Genomic DNA, 18,678 nt, shown 5'->3' with positions numbered 1-18,678 from the left:
CCAAAATGCAGTACCTCGCATTTATCTGAATTAAACACCATCTGCCACCTCTCAGCCCATTGGCCCATCTGGTCCAGATCCTGTTGTAATCTGAGGTAACCCTCTTCGCTGTTCACTACACCTCCAATTTTGGTGTCATTTGCAAACTTACTAACTGTACCTCTTATGCTCGTATCCAAATCATTTATGTAAATGACAAAAAGTAGAGGACCCAGCACCGATCCTTGTGGCACTCCACTGGTCACAGGCCTCCAGTCTGAAAAACAACCCTCCACCACCACCCTCTGTCTTCTACCTTTGAGCCAGTTCTGTATCCAAATGGCTTGTTCTCCCTGTATTCCATGAGATCTAGCCTTGTTAATCAGTCTCCCATGGGGAACCTTGTCGAACGCCTTACTGAAGTCCATATAGATTACAACTACTGCTCTGCCCTCATCAATCATCTTTGTTACTTCTTCAAAAAACTCAATCAAGTTTGTGAGACATGATTTCCCACTCACAAAGCCATGTTGACTATCCCTAATCAGTCCTTGCCTTTCCAAATACATGCACATCCTGATCCTCAGGATTCCCTCCAACAACTTGCCCACCACCGAGGTCAGGCTGACCGGTCTATAGTTCCCTGGCTTGTCTTTACCGCCCTTCTTAAACAGTGGCACCACATTTGCCAACCTCCAGTCTTCCGGCACCTCACCTGTGACTATCGATGATACAAATATCTCAGCAAGAGGTCCAGCAATCACTTCTCTAGCTTCCCACAGAGTTCTCGGGTACACCTGATCAGGTCCTGGGGATTTATCCACTTTTAACCGTTTCAAGACATCCTCCTCTGTTCCTAACCATGCCCTCGTGAGTTCATCTGCCTTCCCTGTTAGGCTCCTTGCATTGAAATAAATGCAGTTTAATTTATTAGTCCTACCTTGTCCCTGTCTGTCCTGACTGTTTGACTCACTTCTGTTCTCAGCTGTATCCGTCTCAGATCGATCTCTTTCCTCACTATCTCCTTGAGTCCCCCCCCCACTTTACTAGTTTAAATCCTCCCAAACAGTTCTAGCAAATTTCCCTGCCAGTATATTAGTCCCCTTCCAATTTAGGTGTAATCCATCATCCTTGTACAGGTCATTTCTACCCCAAAAGAGATTCCAATGATCCAAAAATGTGAATCCTTCTCCCATACACCAGCTCCGCAGCCATGCATTCATCTGCTCTATCCTCCTATTCCTGCCCTCACTAGCTTGTAGCACTGGAGTAATCCAGATATTACTACCCTTGAGGACCTCCTTTTTAAATTTCTGCCTAACTCTTTGTAATCTCCCTTCAGAGTCTCAACCTTTTCCCTTTCAATGTCACTGGTTCCAATGTGAACAATGACCTCCTGCTGACCCCTCTCCCCCGTGAGAACATTCTGCACCCTCTCAGAGACGTCCTTGATCCTGGCACCAGGGAAACAACACACCATTCTGCTTTTTCTCTGCTGGCCACAGAAACGTCTGTCTGTACCTCTGACTACAGAATCCCCTAACACAATTGATCTCTTGGAAGCCGACGTACCCCTTGTTGCATTAGAGCCAGACTCAATACCAGAAGCTTGGCTGTTCGTGCTACGTTCCCCTGAGAATCCATCACCCCATACATTTTCCAAAACAGCATACATGTTTGAAATGGGTATATCCACAAAAGACTCCTGCCCTCGGTGCCTACTTCTCTTACCCTTCCTGGAGTTAACCCATCTATGTGACTGTATCTGAGACTTGCCCCCATTCCTATAACTGCCACCCATCACATACTGTTGCTGCTGCAAATTCCTCATCGTTTCTACCTGTCTCTTCAACCGATCCACTCGATCTGATAAGATTCGCATCCAGCAGCATTCATGGCAGATATAATCTGCAGTAACCCTTAAACTCTCTTTAAACTGCCACATCTGACAAGAAGTACATATCACTGCAAAGGCCATTTTTGCTCCACAATCTACAGATCATTGTTGTTTTAATGTTCTCTGTTGGACTTAAAGAATAAAATGGTTAATTTTTACTTTAAATAGTAAAATCTGGAATAGTTCTTTGCCTCTTGAAATTTAACAGATTACGGTATGAGGTGAGCTTCTCTGTGTGTCAGATTTAAATTAGCAAAGGGCTTTACCCTGTATAAATAAACAATATTTATAGAAACACTTATCATTAGTTTTTATACTTCTGGCTAGCTTTCTCTCATACTCACGTTTTTCCTTTATTAAAATTTGTTCTTCACTTTTATAATATGTCCAATTTTCTGACCTGCCATTTTTTGTTTCACAAATATATGATTTTTGTATGAAACTATCTTTAACATGTCTAAATAACATGTGTGGTAAATGTGTCTCATGGAATTTTTCTTACTCACTAGGATATATCGATTTGGTGCACTTCTGACATATCCTCTTGAATGCCTGTTACTGCACTATTGACTTTCCTTTAATCTAATTTTCCAATTCACCTCAACCAACTCTACTTTCATTATTATCCTTAAAGTTTAAAAAAAAGTCTGCTCTCTTTCTCTCTCAAACTGAGTGTAGAGTTCAATGTACTGGTCTCTGCTCCCTGGGAGCACCTTCACTGAAATCATAAACTAATCCTATCTTATTGCAGAGTAAGGTCTGGTACAGAGTAAGGTCTGGTATAGACTGCTCTCAGGTTGACTCTAGAATGTTATATTTTAAAAAACTATCTCAAAAACATTTTATGACTCACTTATTTCGACTATTCATCGCCAATTTGAATATTCTAATCTGACAAACTTGGATTATTGCTTCCTTTATGCTCTATTCTATTGTATGGTTAGTTAGGAGGGCCATACACTTGTCCCACAACTTCTTGTCTTTGCCATTTTCTGTCTCTATATTAACTGTTTCTACATCCTGATTTCTCGTACTTGGATCATTCCTGTCAATTGTGTCGATACTATCCTTAACTAACAGAGCCACCAATTCCCTTTCCTGAGCCCCCTGTTCTTCTGAAATGCCCTCTACCCTTCAATATTCAGGTACTAAGCCATGTCTCTGCAAAAGCTACCAGATAATAAATGATTATTTCGAAAGTGCACAATCAGCTCATCTGTTTCATTTTGTATCTGCATGCATGTTGCATTTAGAGTCTTTAGTTTTATCCTTTTATTAAGTCTTACTCTAATACTTGTACTGTCAATCCCTTCCTATCAAGGTCAGTTTACAATTTCATGTATTTATACCTTTCTTTTTTATCCTGACTCTACTCTTTAACTTATTGCAGACATATTTGCTCCAGATCAAACTGGCATACAGGAGCTTCCACATGATGCAGCCGTGATACATCATCTGTCCTGCCATTCCAATGTGTTCTTATGAGCTATTTAATTATTTTATTCAGTTATATATTGACTTTGCTTTTTATATATCTTATTAGCTTTATCACCAGTTTACTAGTTTAAACCTAAGGAATAGAATGAACATTAATCACTTGCCAGATGCCCACCAGATAATTAGCTTTTTCTCCTTCAGCAGAAGAAGTACCAATCTTAGAAGGAGAAATCATTAGAAAAAGCAAAGACAAAGGAGTATCTATTTCCATTTCTCAGTCAAATACCAGTGGACAATTGCAATTTTAAAAAATCTCAATGGTATTCTGGTTCAGAGGCAGGGACACTGTGACGGTGCCAGAAAAGCCCAAGTATGTACTGTTAGTTGCATTCAAAGACTAAGTTGCACTAAATTGGCATATACTCCCAGTACAGGCCTTTCTGTTTTTGAGACAGTACCACAACAGCCCCTCCAAATCTGCATTTTTTAAATATTTTAACCTACTTTTCGATCAACTCTGTTACAGGAACTTTCTTCAGCTGCTTCTTTAATTAACTAAGCTCAACTGCTCTACCAGTGGACCCCTTTTACAACCCTGCTTAGGATTGGGACCTAAACTGGAGACTTCAATTAAAATGCTAACAACAAACAGGCTTCAGAGAAAAAGATTAAAATTCTCTTATTCACTAACTGCCAGCATTCAGTCATTCAATGAGGTCATTGGCTGATCCACAACTTCACTACATGTATCCAGCTTCATCCCATCACCTGAATATATTTGGATAATAAAAATCTATCAATCTCAGATTTCCATTTAAGAAGTGGTTAAATATTAATTTCCATTTGCAGAAGAAAATTTCAACCATCCTTACAGTGTAGAAATGTTTCTTAATGTTATTCTCATAAGACTTAATTTCACTTCTAAGTCAGGATGTAATGGGTTCATTATGTTCAGATTGTGCCCTTAATCCAAAACACTCAAAAAGCAGAAATTGTTTCTTTCTTTCTAATCAATTGTTGCTCTATTATGCTGAAAACTTTGATCAAATCATCCACTAACTTTCTGAATTCCAGGAATATTACCAGAGTTAGTGTAATGTAATACTGTAATCCTTTCAGTCTGTCTATCATTCCGGTAAATCTAGGCTGACATTAATAATGATTTTTTTTATGTCTTACCCTAGGGGAAGTATTTCTGCTTATTTTTCCTCAAGCCGTACACGTCCCCAATCGAACACCTCCAGCCTCACGGAACGCAGCAGTTTGGGAGAGACTGACATTAATTCCTATTTACAATCCAGTCTTGTATCTCTGCCTTCGGATTCCTTACCAGGTTAGCCAGATCATTATTGGCAGAAACGCTTCAGCCATTCAGTTTCCTCTGTGTTTTTCTTGTAATCTTTCACTCCCCTTTTTCATGGATCTCGAGCAGACTGCAGTCCCATTTTCCATTGGGCGCACCTCATGCAGATGCTTAATCCAGTGGTTTTGTCACAACATCTCAATCCTCCTCACCCTTCACCAAATATCAGCTGTACAAGACCAGGTGTTGTCTCCTTGAGCCGAGAAATTAGGGAGAAAATGTTCACACTCATGGTAGATTTGGAAAATGGGAGGGCACAGGTTTATAGTGGTCAGTGGATGAAACAAAAATGCTATGAGGAAAGCTTTTTCATGCAGTGAGTGATTACGGGCTGGAATGCATTATTATGTGGTGGAGACAGTTTTAGTCATTCAACAGGGAATTAGTTGGTTATTTGAAAAGCCACAATGTGCAGGATTAGGGGAGGAAAGCAGGAAAATGGTATTGGATGAGATGTTCATTTGGAGAGCCATACAGACAGACATGATGGGAGAATAGTCACCTTCTTCACTGTAAGACTCTGTGAAAGTGGTAGTGCGTCTACCTCTGAGTCAGGATGTAACGTGTTCGTAATTCCTCACTGAAGACCATGGGATACTCCAAAGTACGTTACAGCCTTTAAAACACAGTCAGTGGGATCAGGTGAGAAACACAGCAGCCTGTTTGTGAGTAGACAGCTTCCTCAAAAGCAGTGAAATAATAATCAATAATCTGTTTTAAATTATACTGGTTGAAAGATAAATGTTATCCTGGGCACTCCTCTGCTTTACACATAGTGGTAGTGAGAAGGCATGATACCATAGTTTACTGTCTCATCTGAAGGACAACAGCTCTGACAGTACAGCACTCCCCCTCTTCAGTACTGGACTGAAACAGACTTCAACCCTTGACTTTTCAATTCTAAGGTAAAAATGTATCCAGTGAGCTAAGTTTGACACAGGCAGCGTTTTACCTGCTGGGACAATGTACAATGAGATTGTCTTTATTAGATTGGTTTTAATTCCTTTGTCTGCCCCTTGCTTCCAGATTTAATTACGCCTGATTCTTCTGGATTACAATCACCAATTCAACTGTCCAGACGATCAAGTAACACCGAGGAACTAAATTTAACTGTAAGTCAACCATAGAGACTGCGTGCCTGACCAACAGCTTCTGAAAAATTCAGTGACTCAAGAAAAGTTCCTGAGAACAGTTCTGGTCGCCCAGTTATAGGAAGGATATTATTAAGCCAGAGAGGGTTCAGAAAAGATTTACCAGGATGTTGCTGGGAATGGAGGATTTAAGGATAAGTTTGGATGTTTTTCACCGGAGCATAGGAGATTGAGGAGTGACCTTCCAGAGGTTTATAAAATCATGAGAGGTTTAGATAGAACATTGAACATTACAGTGCAGTACAGGCCCTTTGACCCTCGATGTCGCACTGGCGAGTGTCTTTTCCCTAGGGTTGGGGATTTCAAGACTAGGGCGTTTATTTTTAACGTGAAAGGAGAAAGATGTTAAAAAGACACAAATAGGAAAAGTTTGGAGGTCTGTGATTAGCGGTGTTCCACAAGGATCGGTACTGGGTGCACTGGTTTTCGTCATTTATAAAAAATTATTTGGATGCGAATGTAGGAGGTATGGTTAGTAAGTTTGCAGATGACATTAAAATTGGAGGTGTAATGGACAATGAAGAAGGTTACCTCATAGCAAAGCAGGACCTTGGTCAAATGAGTCAATAGGCCGAGGAGTGGCAGATGGCGTTTAGTTTAGATAAATGTGAGGTAGGTGTTGCATTTTGGAAAGACAAACCAGGATAGGACTTAAACACTTAATGGTAGGGTCATGGGTTGTGTTGATGAATGAAGAGACCTCAGGGTGCAGGTTCCTAGCTCCTTGAAAGTGGAGTTGCAGGTAGTCAGGATAGTGAAGAAGGTATTTGGTATGCTTGCCTTTTTAGTCAGTGCATTGACTATAGGAGTTGGGATGTCATGTTGCAACTGGACAGAGCATTGGTTAGACCACTATTGGAATACTGTGTGCAATTCTGGTCTCCCTGCTATAGGAAAGATGTTGTGAAACTTGAAAGGGTTCAGAAAAGATTTAAAAGGATGTTGCCAGGTTTGAAGGGTTTGAGCGGTAGGAAGAAGCTAAATAAGTTGGGGGTATTTTCTCTGGAGCATTGGAAGCTAAGGGGTGACCTTATAGAGGTTTATTGTTATGGACTAGGCCAGACTACTCAAAACATTCTTGAGCAGGTAACCCAGACCATAACTTTGCAATTTGTTTTGGTAAGCATGCAGTGAAAACTACCCGGAGTAAGTTAGCTAAGTTGACTACTTGGTTTTAAAACAGACAGAAATCTATTCACAAAATTACACAATGAAACACAAAGAACAGAATAAAGAACCCCTACAGAACTCAATCTATCCAAACTAGATATAATTATGCTGTTTCCAATATACACAACAGTCCTAATAAGCAACCCCCTCTTAAAATACAGTTTAAAAATGGAACAGATGCTTACAGGTTGAAGTTAGAAGGGCAGAAAGAGAGAGAGAGAGTTTCCACACAGCTCACTGTTGAACCCCTAACTAGTTCTGGACTGAACTGCTTAACTAGAGAGCTGACCACTCCCCTTTCATCATACAGGTCACTTCTAAAACATTACCACTTTGGCCTGAAGTCTCATCTGTTTACCCATAAACAAAAAGGCCTCTCAATACCCTTTAATCTCTGTACCAAACCAATCTAATTGGCACAGGGAGATTTTAATGACCCCTCTGAAAAATACCAAGGACATAGTATTCTTGAGAAAAGGAATAGCTTTTAGAAAAAAGGGACCGGCTTTGTGACACCTACCCCCTTAAAAAAATGAACCATCAATATCAAAAGATGGCTTCATGTTTAAATCCCTTCAAAAACAAACTGGTTAGAAGTCTAAAACACATATATACACTGTACTAACTGTACCCATGCAAACCTGCACAACCACATGCGAATTCAGGCCATTGACACCACCGAACGCCTCTGTTTCTTATTCGATCCTCGATAACACATCAGCAATTACGTTTTCGCGACCTGCCACCTGCACATTTGCCAAACTGAATGGCTGCAACAACAAGCTCCATCTAAACAGTCTGCCGTTTTTGTCCATAAATCTTCCCACAAATGTCAATGGGTTATGATCAGTGTCTACGATTGTCTCTGATGCATTGCTGGTAATATAAACACTGAAACGTTGTAATGCCAACACCAAGCTTAAAGTCTCTTTCTCCACTGTTGAATATTTCTGTTGATGAATGTTCAACTTCCTGGAAAAATACCCAATGGGTCATTCTTTTCCCTTGTCATCCTCCTGCAGGAGCACTGCACCAACAGCCACATCACTGGCATCGATAACCACCTTGAAAGACTTCATGTAGTCTGGTGTGGCTAATACTGGGGCAGTGGTTAACACAGTTTTTAGGCTGTCAAATGCCTTTTGTCAGTCCACTGTTCACTGAAACTTATTGTCCTTTTTTAAACAATTCAGTGAGTGGAGCTGCCACACTGCTAAAGTTCAGCACAAACATTTGGTAAAATCCACTCAATCCCAGGAACCATAGTGCTGCTTTTTTCATTGATGTTGTGGGAAATTCCCCAGTTACTTTCATTTTTGCATCTCGTGGGACCATTTGTCCATGTCCAATAACATGGCCCAGGAAGGTGACTTGGGCTTTGGCAAATTCACTTTTAGCCAGGTTTACCACCAAAACTACCTTCCGAAGTCGACCTAACAACTCCGATAAATGCTGTAAATTGTCCTTCCACGCGTGATTATCAATATACATCAAGTAGTTGGGTAATCCAGCAATGACCTTATTAGTCAGTCTCTGAAATATGGCTAGAATGTTTTTCATACCAAATGGCAAGACTTTGAATTGATATAGCCCATTTGGTGTTATGAAAGCCAAAATTTCCTTTGCTCTCTCTGACAGAGGTACTTGCCAGTAATCTCTGAGCAAGTCCGACTTAGAAATATAAGCTGCTTGACCCCCTTTTTTGAAACAGTCCTCCAACACTGGAATTGGATATGGATCAGTTTTTGTAACCGTATTGGCTTTGCGATAGTCCACACATAACCGTTGGGTACCATCTGGCTTTGACGCCATGACTATGGGTGAGCTCCAATCACTGTAACTCACTTCGATTATGCCATCTTGAAGCATGCGCTCTATCTCCTTCTGAACCTGTGCCAACTTTAGAGGGTTATGCCTATAAGGATGTTGCTTAATCGGAACAGCATCTCCTATATCTACACCATGCACAATTAGGTTAGTACTTCCCAGTTTATTTCCACATATCTCCCCATGTGATAGTAATAACTCTTTCAGGTCATTTTGATTTTCTTGTGGAACGTAACTCAGTAATTTATCCTCATTTTTGACAACTTCCTCATTGTCCAATTTGATTTGAGGAATGTCCAATTCAGAATCCTCTGTACTTGGTTCTTCCTTCTGTGCTGTAATCATTAACACCTTCTCCTCTTGCTTTCCTTCCCTGTCAAAATACCTTTTGAGCATATTCACATGACACACTCTGCGAGATTTCTTCCTGTCTGGAGTCTCTTTCAGTAGTTCACCTCACTCTATTTCTTCTCCATATGATAAGGTCCACTAAACCTTGCTTTTAAAGGCTCAACTGTTACTGGAATATTGCGAATTTGTGATTTCTTATCCATTTCCTGTTTCATTGTATGTTGTGATACTTTTAAATGCTGTCTAGCCAACTCTCCAGCTCTATTTAATCATTTGCTAAAATTTGACACATAGTCCAAATGGATGATCTCTGAATTCTGACTTAATAGTTTCTCCTTAGTCAATTTTAATGGTCCTCTTAGTTCATGTCCAAAAATTAATTCAAATGGACTGAATTTGGTGCATCTCTGATCGCAAAACGTACAAACAAAACTCCCTTATTCCAATCATTTGGATAATCCTGACCATAAGCCCTCAACATGGTCTTTAGTGTTTGATGCCATCCTGTGATTCTGGATAGTATGCAGCAGATTTGAAATGCTTTATTCCCAAGTTATCCAGAACTTCCTTGAGTAGTTTAGATGTGAAATTTGACCCCTGATCTGACTGGATCTCTATTGGTATCCATACCTCGTAAAACAATTTAAGAAATTCTTCTACAACCCTTTAGCTGTGATGTTGTGTAATGGGATTGCCTCTGGAAATCTAGTTGACACACCTAATATTGTTAATAAATAATTATTCCAACTTTTTGTTTGAGGTAGGGGACCTACACAATCAATCAACACATTTGTGAAATGTTCCTCAAATGCTGGAATAGGTATTAAAGGTGCAGGTTTTGTTACTGCCTGTGGTTTTCCGACATGACTGGCAAACCACATCCTTGTGTAGTCCAGGCCAGTAAAAATGTCTTTGTATTTTAGCCTGTGTTTTCCTCATTCCCCTAAATGACCTCCAAATGGTAGCTCATGTGCCACTCGCAGCTCCTCCTTTCTGTATCCTACTGGCAAAACAATTTGATGAATCTCTGCCCATTTCACATGTGCTTGAATGTGTGATGGTCTCCATTTCCTCATTAAGACATAATTTGTTAAGTCATAACACTCAGGGATGCTTTCACTCTCCTCTGTAAATGCCTTTTGATATAACCGTTTTAAGTTCTCATCTTTCTGCTGTAATACAAACAGCTTAGCAGAGCTAAAGATACTTGCATGTTTACCTATTTGCTCCTGCTCTGTCCCATTTATCTGATCAAAAAAAGTATTGGAAAAAGCTATGTCAACTTCCATATCTGTGCCTTTTGATCTCTCCTACTTCAACTTGTGCCTCTGTGATCTTGAGATCACTTAATCAGGGAAAATTCCTGGAAAATCATTCATTTCCTCAGTTGCCTGCATCTCCACTACAGTAGGCAGCACACTTACCAGTGAGTGAATCAGCTATATCATTTGCAAGGACAAATTGTATTCCTGGAGCTGAGAGTTTGTCCAGTGCTCAAACTATAAATTCTCCACTCTTCTCTGGACTCTCTAGCCTCACTTTACATAACTGAGTACTTTTTGTCACACCATGAATTCCTGTTACCAGTACCTTTTCTGGCACTAGTCCCTCAGGAGTACATATCTCCTCATCCTTCAGTATCATAGACTGAGAGGATCACGTGTCCCTTAATATTGTAATCTCTTTACCTGCTACTCCTGGCCTATGTGAATAAATTTTATCCTTGCATGTATATTTTTTAAGCAGATATTCAATCTCTGATCATCTTGTACACTCTGAGGCAGTTGTCTAACTTCCTTGTGCTTTTTGTTACCAGTCTAACAAAACTCCCAGGCTTGTGTGGTTTTCCTACATCTGGCTTTCTCCTAGCCCACCAACACTGTGATTTCGTGTGGTCCACTTTATTACAATGAAAACACCAGAGCTTTTTAAACTTCTTTGTCCCCTTCAAGGGTTTCTTTTTTACCCTGTGGTAAATTATCCTTATGATCGTCACTGAGATCTACCTTTCTATTTCCATGTGAGGATTTCTCTTTGCCCCAATTTCTATCTCTCATGGACTGAAATTGATTCTAGAAACCAAACCGTGTTTTATGGACCAGCTCATAATCATCAGCCACTTCAGCTGCTAACCCTGTTGTTTTAACTCTCTGCTCTTCCACATGAGTTTGCACTTCTTCAGTCAGTGAATTTTTGAATTCCTCCAAAATAATTACCTCTCTAAGGGCATTATAGGTTTGCTCAATTTTTAAAGCTCTTATCCATCTATCGAAATTGCTCTGTTTGATCCTTTCAAACTCAATGTTAGTTTTGACCAGGGTCCCTCCTTAGATCCCTGAAATGTTGTTTGTAGGCTTCTGGTACAACTCACATGCACTTAAAATGGCTTTCTGCACCTCCTCATACTCTCCAGATACCTCCTCTAATAGTGATGTGATTATCCCACTAGCCCTACTTACAAGTTTCGTTTGGATCAACAAAACCCACATTACCACTCGCCACTGCATTTGTTTTGCCACCTTTGTAAATGAGATGAAAAAGGCTTCCACATCCTTCTCATCAAATTTAAGCAATGCTTGAACATACTTAAACAGTTTCTCACTAGGCTTCTGACTACCAAGGGCGTGCTCATCCTCACTCTCTACCTCACTAAGCCTACCCTCAGCCTTTATCTCCAGCCTTTTAAGCTGAATTTCTTTTCTAAGTGTCAGTTTTTGAAGTTCAAAAGCTCTCTCTTTTTCTTTCTCTGCTCTCTCTTTTCCCGTCTCTTCTGCTTTTAATTGTAACTCAAACTGTTTCATTTCTGCTGCCCTTTCCTTCTCTCGCCTCTAACTCAAGCTGTTTCATTTACAATTGAATTCTTGCCATCTCTATCGATTCTGATGGTTTCTTCAGCAAGTTTAAATGCTGAGCTACTGCTGTAATTATCTCTCCTTTCCTCACAGAAGCAGGCAGTTCCAATTCTAGCTTCTCTGCTAACTCCTGCAGCTTGGTCTTATTCACTTTTTGCAAAACTTCTAAAATCACTGCCTCCACTTATACAAAACTATGGCCATTGAAAGAGGCATTACTATCCCAAGCTTTGTCTACCCAACCAAGCCAACACCCGAAATAAAGACTCTAGCACCTACTACTCGCAAACAGCCCCCAATCTGTTATGGACTAGGCCAGACCACTCTTAAGCAGGCAGCCCAGACCATAACTTTGCAACTTGTACAGTGAGAATTACCTGGAGTAAGCTAGCTAGGTTAACTATTTGGTTTTAAAACAGACAGAAATGTATTCACAAAATTACACAATGAAAGACAAAGGACAGCATAAGGAACCCCTACTGAACTGTCCATTCCAAAGTAGACTTTATTCTGCTATTCGGAATATACACAACAGTCCCAATAAGCAAATACCCTTAAAATATAGTTGACAAAATAGAACAGATGTTTACAGGTTGAAGTTAGAATGGGAGAGAGAGAGAGAGAGAGAGAGAGAAAGAGAGAGTTTCCACAAAGCTCACTGCTGAACTCCTAACTAGTTCTGGATTGAACTGCTCAGCTAGAGAGCTGACCACTCCCCTTTCATTATACAGGTCACTTCTAAAACATGGCCACTTTTTGACCTGTGGTCTCAACTGTTTACATATAAACAAAAAGGCCTCTCAATACCCTTTAATCTCTGTACCAAACCAGTTTAATCGGCACTGGGAAATGTTTATGACCCCTCTGAAAAAAAAACCAAGGACACAGTATCCTTAAGAAAATAAACAGCTTTTAGAAAAAAGGGACCAGCTTTGTGACATTATAAAATCATAAAGGGCATCGATACGGTGAATAGACAAGGTCTTTTTCCTAGGTCCAAAACTAGAGGGCATAAGTTTAAGGTGAGAAAGGAAAGATATAAAAGGGACCTAAGGGACACCCTTTTCACAAAGAGGGTGGTGTGCATATGGAATGAGCTGCCAGAAAATGTTTGGAGGCTGGTACAATTAAAACATTTAAAAGGAATGTATATATGAATAGGAAGGGTTCAGAGGGATATGGCCAAATGTTGGCACATGGGACTAGATTAATTTCGGATATCTGCTCAGTGTAGGTGAGTTGGAATGGAAGGGTCTGTTTGTGTGCTGCTTGACTCTGTAAAAGCAAGTAATTACACTCCAAATGCAGTAGGACACAATCTTGGAACTTCAAGTTGTGGCCAACCTGACATTTGCTTCAGTTTCCTGGACTTAAAGTGAAGCAGAAATCAGGCTGCATCCAACTTTCTCCTCTACATCTCTCCCATTCCTTACCCCTCCACGTTTCTCTCCCAAAACTCCTCATCTCTTGCCCTCAGTAAACACTGGGTCTGATACCTTCCTTTTCTCCTACATTTCAAAAGCACCTCTCTGTTCTAAATAGTAAAAAATGCCAGTGCAGCCTTTCATAATGTGAATCGTACAAGCACTACACATAGAGGCCATTCAGCCTGTAATGCCTATGCTGGCTGTTATTTATATTTATCCAATTGTCCCTCTCTTTCTCTGCTTTTTACACATAGTCCAGTAGTATTTTCCTTTCAATGTATTTTTCTAATTCACAAGTTTCCATAAACCTCTGCTGACACTCACTTCTCCTCCCACCAGCTTGTTCCCTCAATTTCTCCATTTTCCCACTGGGTGGCAGCAGACTGTTAATGAATTAGTTTCCCTTCTACTGTCAGGGTGGCTTCCTGGGAGTTCTTTTACAGTCACCCTGAAAACTCTGCACAATCCCTCACTCAATGTACCCCCCCCCACCACCTCAAGTTCAGATAGGATCCTGCAGCTGGGATCGGAGGATACCCACCCGACCCGACGCACCCACCCCCACCCTGCCAGCTGAGTCCTCCCCCCTCATCCCCACCCGTTTCAACATAGGACAGTATAGCACAGAACAGGCCCTTCAGCCCACGATGTTGTGCCGACCATTGATCATCATGTAAGGTAAACCTAATGTACGAACCCTCAAGTTTCCATCAGCAATGTTCATCATTTTCCCTTTTTTCTTATCCCCCCCCAAAATAGTTTAAACATTGGCAATTCTGAAATTCCGCGAGAGAATTGCCCAGAAATACCGACTGTTTTCATGCAAAGACCTCTCTTGCAGCTCACATCATTTTGAAAGACAGTGTCCTGGCTCATTTAAAGATATTTTCTTTCGAACAAAAGTTTCAGGCATTAAATCAGTCAATGGAATTTAAAATTAATGGCTCATATATTACAGGTTGATGACAATACTGAGAGAGTGTTGCACTTCAGAAATGCAATGTTGTGGGAATATGCATTGTCATTGGGGCAGTATGGTGGGATATTGAAGATGGTGATGTCTTCCAATAACGTATTAAACAAAGCCCCAAATGCCTCTTGAGTGGAGTAACAGATCCCCTTTTTGACATGTTTCGAAACTTCTATCCATTGTTCAGGCCAATATTTATCCCTCAAACAACACACTAAAAAACGAATATCTGGCTTTTGTCACTTTAAATGTTTATGTGAGCTTGCCATGCACAAATTGGTGCCTGCATTTCTGACCATCTATCAGCGACTACACGTGTTGCTGTAGAATGTCTGGAACAGCCTGAGGTTGTGGAAGATGGTCTGGAAATGCAATTTCTTTCAATTATAATTTTATGCTAAGTAACTTTCTCTATTTCTATCTCTTCAAACAGACTGTTCCACAAGGACTTGCTGAGGCTCGGTTACTGCCTGGGCTCCTCACTCAAAGAAACACTCGATCAAAGTATACACTTCGATTTATGAGCTACCCACCCTTCACAACAGACATGCATGTTAGCAGGAGATAGGAAGCATTGAGAGTCAGAACAAGGGAAATTGTGGAAACTGAAGCAGGAGAACCACCATTCAGCTCTGAAGGCTGTTCCACATTTCAATTCGATCAGAGCTGATTTTTGACTTAACTCCATAGACCTGCCTGCGCTTTGTATTGCTTTATACCGCTTTATACCTTGTTAAGAAGAAATCTATCAATCTCAGATTTTGAGTGTTTGAGTTATTATCTTCTGTTTATGGAAGAACATTCAATAATTCTACCCTCTGCTTGAAGAAGTATTTCCTAAATTCTCTTCTGAATGGCCTGGTTTTGATTTTAAGATTATGGACTCTTCCCATAAGTGGAAAATGTTTTTTGTTATTTGTCCTATTGGTTCTTTCCACATTGTTAGGATTTTGGATGAGGTCCCAAATTACGTAGTGATCTTAGAGAAGACTACCAACTTTATATTACAATCCTGTTAGGGACCAGTAACTTCTATTTTTACGAAAAGAAAGATTCAAGGGACTTCCTAAGGGAATAACACCACAAGGTTCCAGTTTTGAATGAACAACACTACTTACTTTGTAAGTTAGAATAGTAATACATTCTAAATGTACAACTGATTTCTAACAGCTAGAATTAACACGTAGTAAACATGGGTAATATGCTGTGCTCAAAAACCCCTCAGCACGTCAAATAGTAAATATGACCAAGACAGATCCCACAGACTTCTCAGTAACTCAATAATATTAATGACATGATAGGTAATCAAATCTCAATAAATTTCACCAGATTACAATTTTTCATACCTGCTGATCTGGTCTTGAACCTCCCTCCCTCCCTCTCTGTCCAGTTATGGACAGCTGCAATGACTGCTTCTGTTCTGGTCATCCTCTTTTCCTGTATCTATATTTCCCTGGAGTCTGAGCACACAGTCATGGGCTTAACTCCAGCTCTTCAGCATTTAGCTAGTTCCAACAAACCAGTCCTACTCTTGCGCTTTTTTTCTGAGCTGTAAGCTTGCTCAGTTACATCAAGCCAATACTGCTTGTGAACTTTTCAACCACCAGTCTCCCAGCTGCACTGTGGCATTAACGCTCACAGACACCCTTCGAGTCCCTCATGAGCTAGATTACACCAAATTACACTTTCTGTTGTGCTTTTTCCTGAGCCCAGTCTGTGCAGAGCTATTCAACTTGATGTTGAACTCATTGGGTCCCTAAAGACACAGACTCGATGTGGATCAGTTGACTTGGTTGCAGTACAGCTAAAGTTCAGCTTTTCGAACATGAAGGGTATATCTCTCTTTTTCTTACAATTTGCTCTGTCACCTTTGAATACCACCGAACTGTCCTGAGTGACTTTTTAAAACCCTAAAGTACTCACTACCCTATCACAGGCAGAACTGAACATTGCCACCTAACTACTCTTGAAGCTCTCCAAATTCCTGAACATTGCAATGTTGTCATTTTCACAGAAGGACGGATGGCTTTCAGCACAAGGAATGCTGACAAAAAGAACAATTCATCACAATATCCTCAAAAACCACAATCACATTACTCCTTAACTTTCAACATATTTTCAAAGCAACCCATCCAAAATGTTATTACATACAGGGGGCGGCACAATGGCTCAATGGTTAGCACTGTTGCCGCACAGCGCCAGGGACCCGGATTCAATTCCCGTCTTGGGCAACTGTCTGTGTGGAGTTTGCACGTTCTCCCCATGTCTGCATGGGTTTCCTCCGGGTGCTCCAGTTTCCTCCCACAGTCCAAAAATGTGCAGGTGAGGTGAATTGGCCATGCTAAATTACCTGTAGTGTTAGGTGCGTTAGTCAGGGGTGAATGTAGGGGAATGGGTCTGGGTGGGTTGCTCTTCGGAGGGTCGGTGTGGACTTGTTGGGCTGAAGGGCCTGTTTCCACACTGTAGTGAATCTAATCTAATCTAATTATACCTCTGGAGCAGTTGGCACTTGAACCCAGGCCTCCTGGCTGAAAGGTAGGGACACAGCCATGTTTCACAAGAACCTTTACTGTTAATTTTTTACTTTTCATATCAAGAAGATGCTACAAATACACGCAAATGGCTTCCCATCCCCACCCCCACTACTACCAAGGCACCAGTGGTATTTTTCAATTCCTCACCATCACCACTAAATCACCTATGTAGGCAATTAAATATTTACATACAGAGCCCATTATGGGCACCCTTAAATTTGTATTTGTTTTAAACTTATTTTCAAATCAACCTGCTCAGTAACGTTATTACACATCTCTGGAACAGATGGAACTTGAACCTAGATCTCCAGGCTCAGAGGTAGGAATATTACCACTGTGTCACAGGAGCCATCCTTAACAATCTAGCATTTTGAAACCAGCTGGAAGTAGGATCGGGGAATGGGTTTATCTACCGGTGCTGGTCTTATTCATCCTATGGGTGAAACACAGACTATTGGAAGGGGGGAGGCCACTTTGCTTAAGAAAATGGGAAGGGGAAGAGGAAGAATCTGCTAATGCCTGGATCAGTGAGCCTTTTTTCAACTTGTTAATATTTCAGGGTTTTTTTTAAGATGTCCACAAAACCCTTGATAAAGCCTAGATGTTAAAGGCACTTTTCAAATCATATTTTACTTTATCTGGAGAGGTAGGTGTTGCTGACAAGGTCCATATTTGTTGCCCATACCTAGTTACCCTTTGGGAGCAGGAGGGGGCTTCCAGTCCAAGCATTGATGGTGTTGCCATGATCTCTTTCACCCAGAACCTTTCAAATTTATTCAGGACAGACAGTGCTATCCATTGGCTATCTCTTCCATCAGAGATAACTGCATGAGCATCAAGATAGGGACTAGGTGCTCAAATGTCACAAATGTGAGCTCAAGTCTCACTGATAGTTTGAGACTTAGAACAGATTTCTAAAATAGTTTCTGGAAACAAAAAGCTGATTTTGGAAAAAGCGACTGTGAAAATTTCAGATGATATATAAAAAATTCAACTTGTGTTCTTTCAGGAAATAAATGAGTATGGAGGGATAGGGACCAAATGCAGGCAAATTAGAATAGTTTAAATTGTGAAAACTGGGCAGCATTGGCACATTGGGCCAAAAGATCTGTTTCCATGGGGTAGACCTCAATGACTGTAAATCTAATATGTTCACCTGTTCTAAGACATGATGTAGGTTCTGTCCCACACCAGTATGATCAACCTGAAAGTGGCCTCTGAAATAGCCAGTTTGTCACATTAATAATAAACCTGCAGGAACTAACAATAAATGCTGGCCGTGACAGTGAGGTCTAGGTGTTGAGACTGAATTAATATATTAAACAAAATTCAGATTAATTATTACTATCATGATCAAACCTTGTACAACAGACTTCTCCATTTTAAATAAATTTGTCTTGTCCAATTCTGAACAGTGACAATCTTTGCCTTTCCTATAGAATTCATTCAGCCTGATCCCAATGTGGGATTAGATATGACTTGGTTCAGTTATTGGATTGGAAAGGGCCTGGTCCTATTGTGGGAATGGATACAGCCTGGTACTATTGTGGCAATGACGACAGCCCGGTCGTATTGCGGGATTGGATAGAGCCTGATCCTATTGTGGGAACGGATACAGCCTGGTACTATTGTGGGAATGAAGACAGCCCGGTCGTATTGTGGGATTGGATAGAGCCTGGTCCTATTGTGGGATTGGATACAGCCTGGTCCTATTGTGGGA

General features: G+C 40.6%; 1 protein-coding gene across 4 annotated transcripts in view; it reads left to right on the top strand.

Annotated features, from left to right (window-relative positions):
- LOC122558042 (uncharacterized) overlaps positions 1-18,358 on the top strand; it is a 224,700-nt gene extending 206,342 nt beyond the window's left edge. For all 4 annotated transcript variants that reach the window (XM_087996442.1, XM_087996444.1, XM_043706371.2 and 1 more), the window contains 3 exons: positions 4,498-4,646; positions 5,703-5,788; positions 14,858-18,358. In XM_087996442.1, coding sequence (XP_087852568.1) covers positions 4,498-4,646; positions 5,703-5,788; positions 14,858-14,992 — 370 coding nt within the window. In that variant the 3' untranslated portion in view covers positions 14,993-18,358. The remainder of the gene's footprint in view (positions 1-4,497; positions 4,647-5,702; positions 5,789-14,857) is intronic.
- Positions 18,359-18,678: the final 320 nt, after the last annotated feature.

This window comes from Chiloscyllium plagiosum, unplaced genomic scaffold (assembly GCF_037043375.1).
Source record: "Chiloscyllium plagiosum isolate Xiang-an unplaced genomic scaffold, Cpla_swu_hap1 HiC_scaffold_18, whole genome shotgun sequence".
Lineage (NCBI taxonomy): Eukaryota > Metazoa > Chordata > Chondrichthyes > Orectolobiformes > Hemiscylliidae > Chiloscyllium > Chiloscyllium plagiosum.
This window is presented reverse-complemented; position numbering and strand designations above follow the sequence as displayed.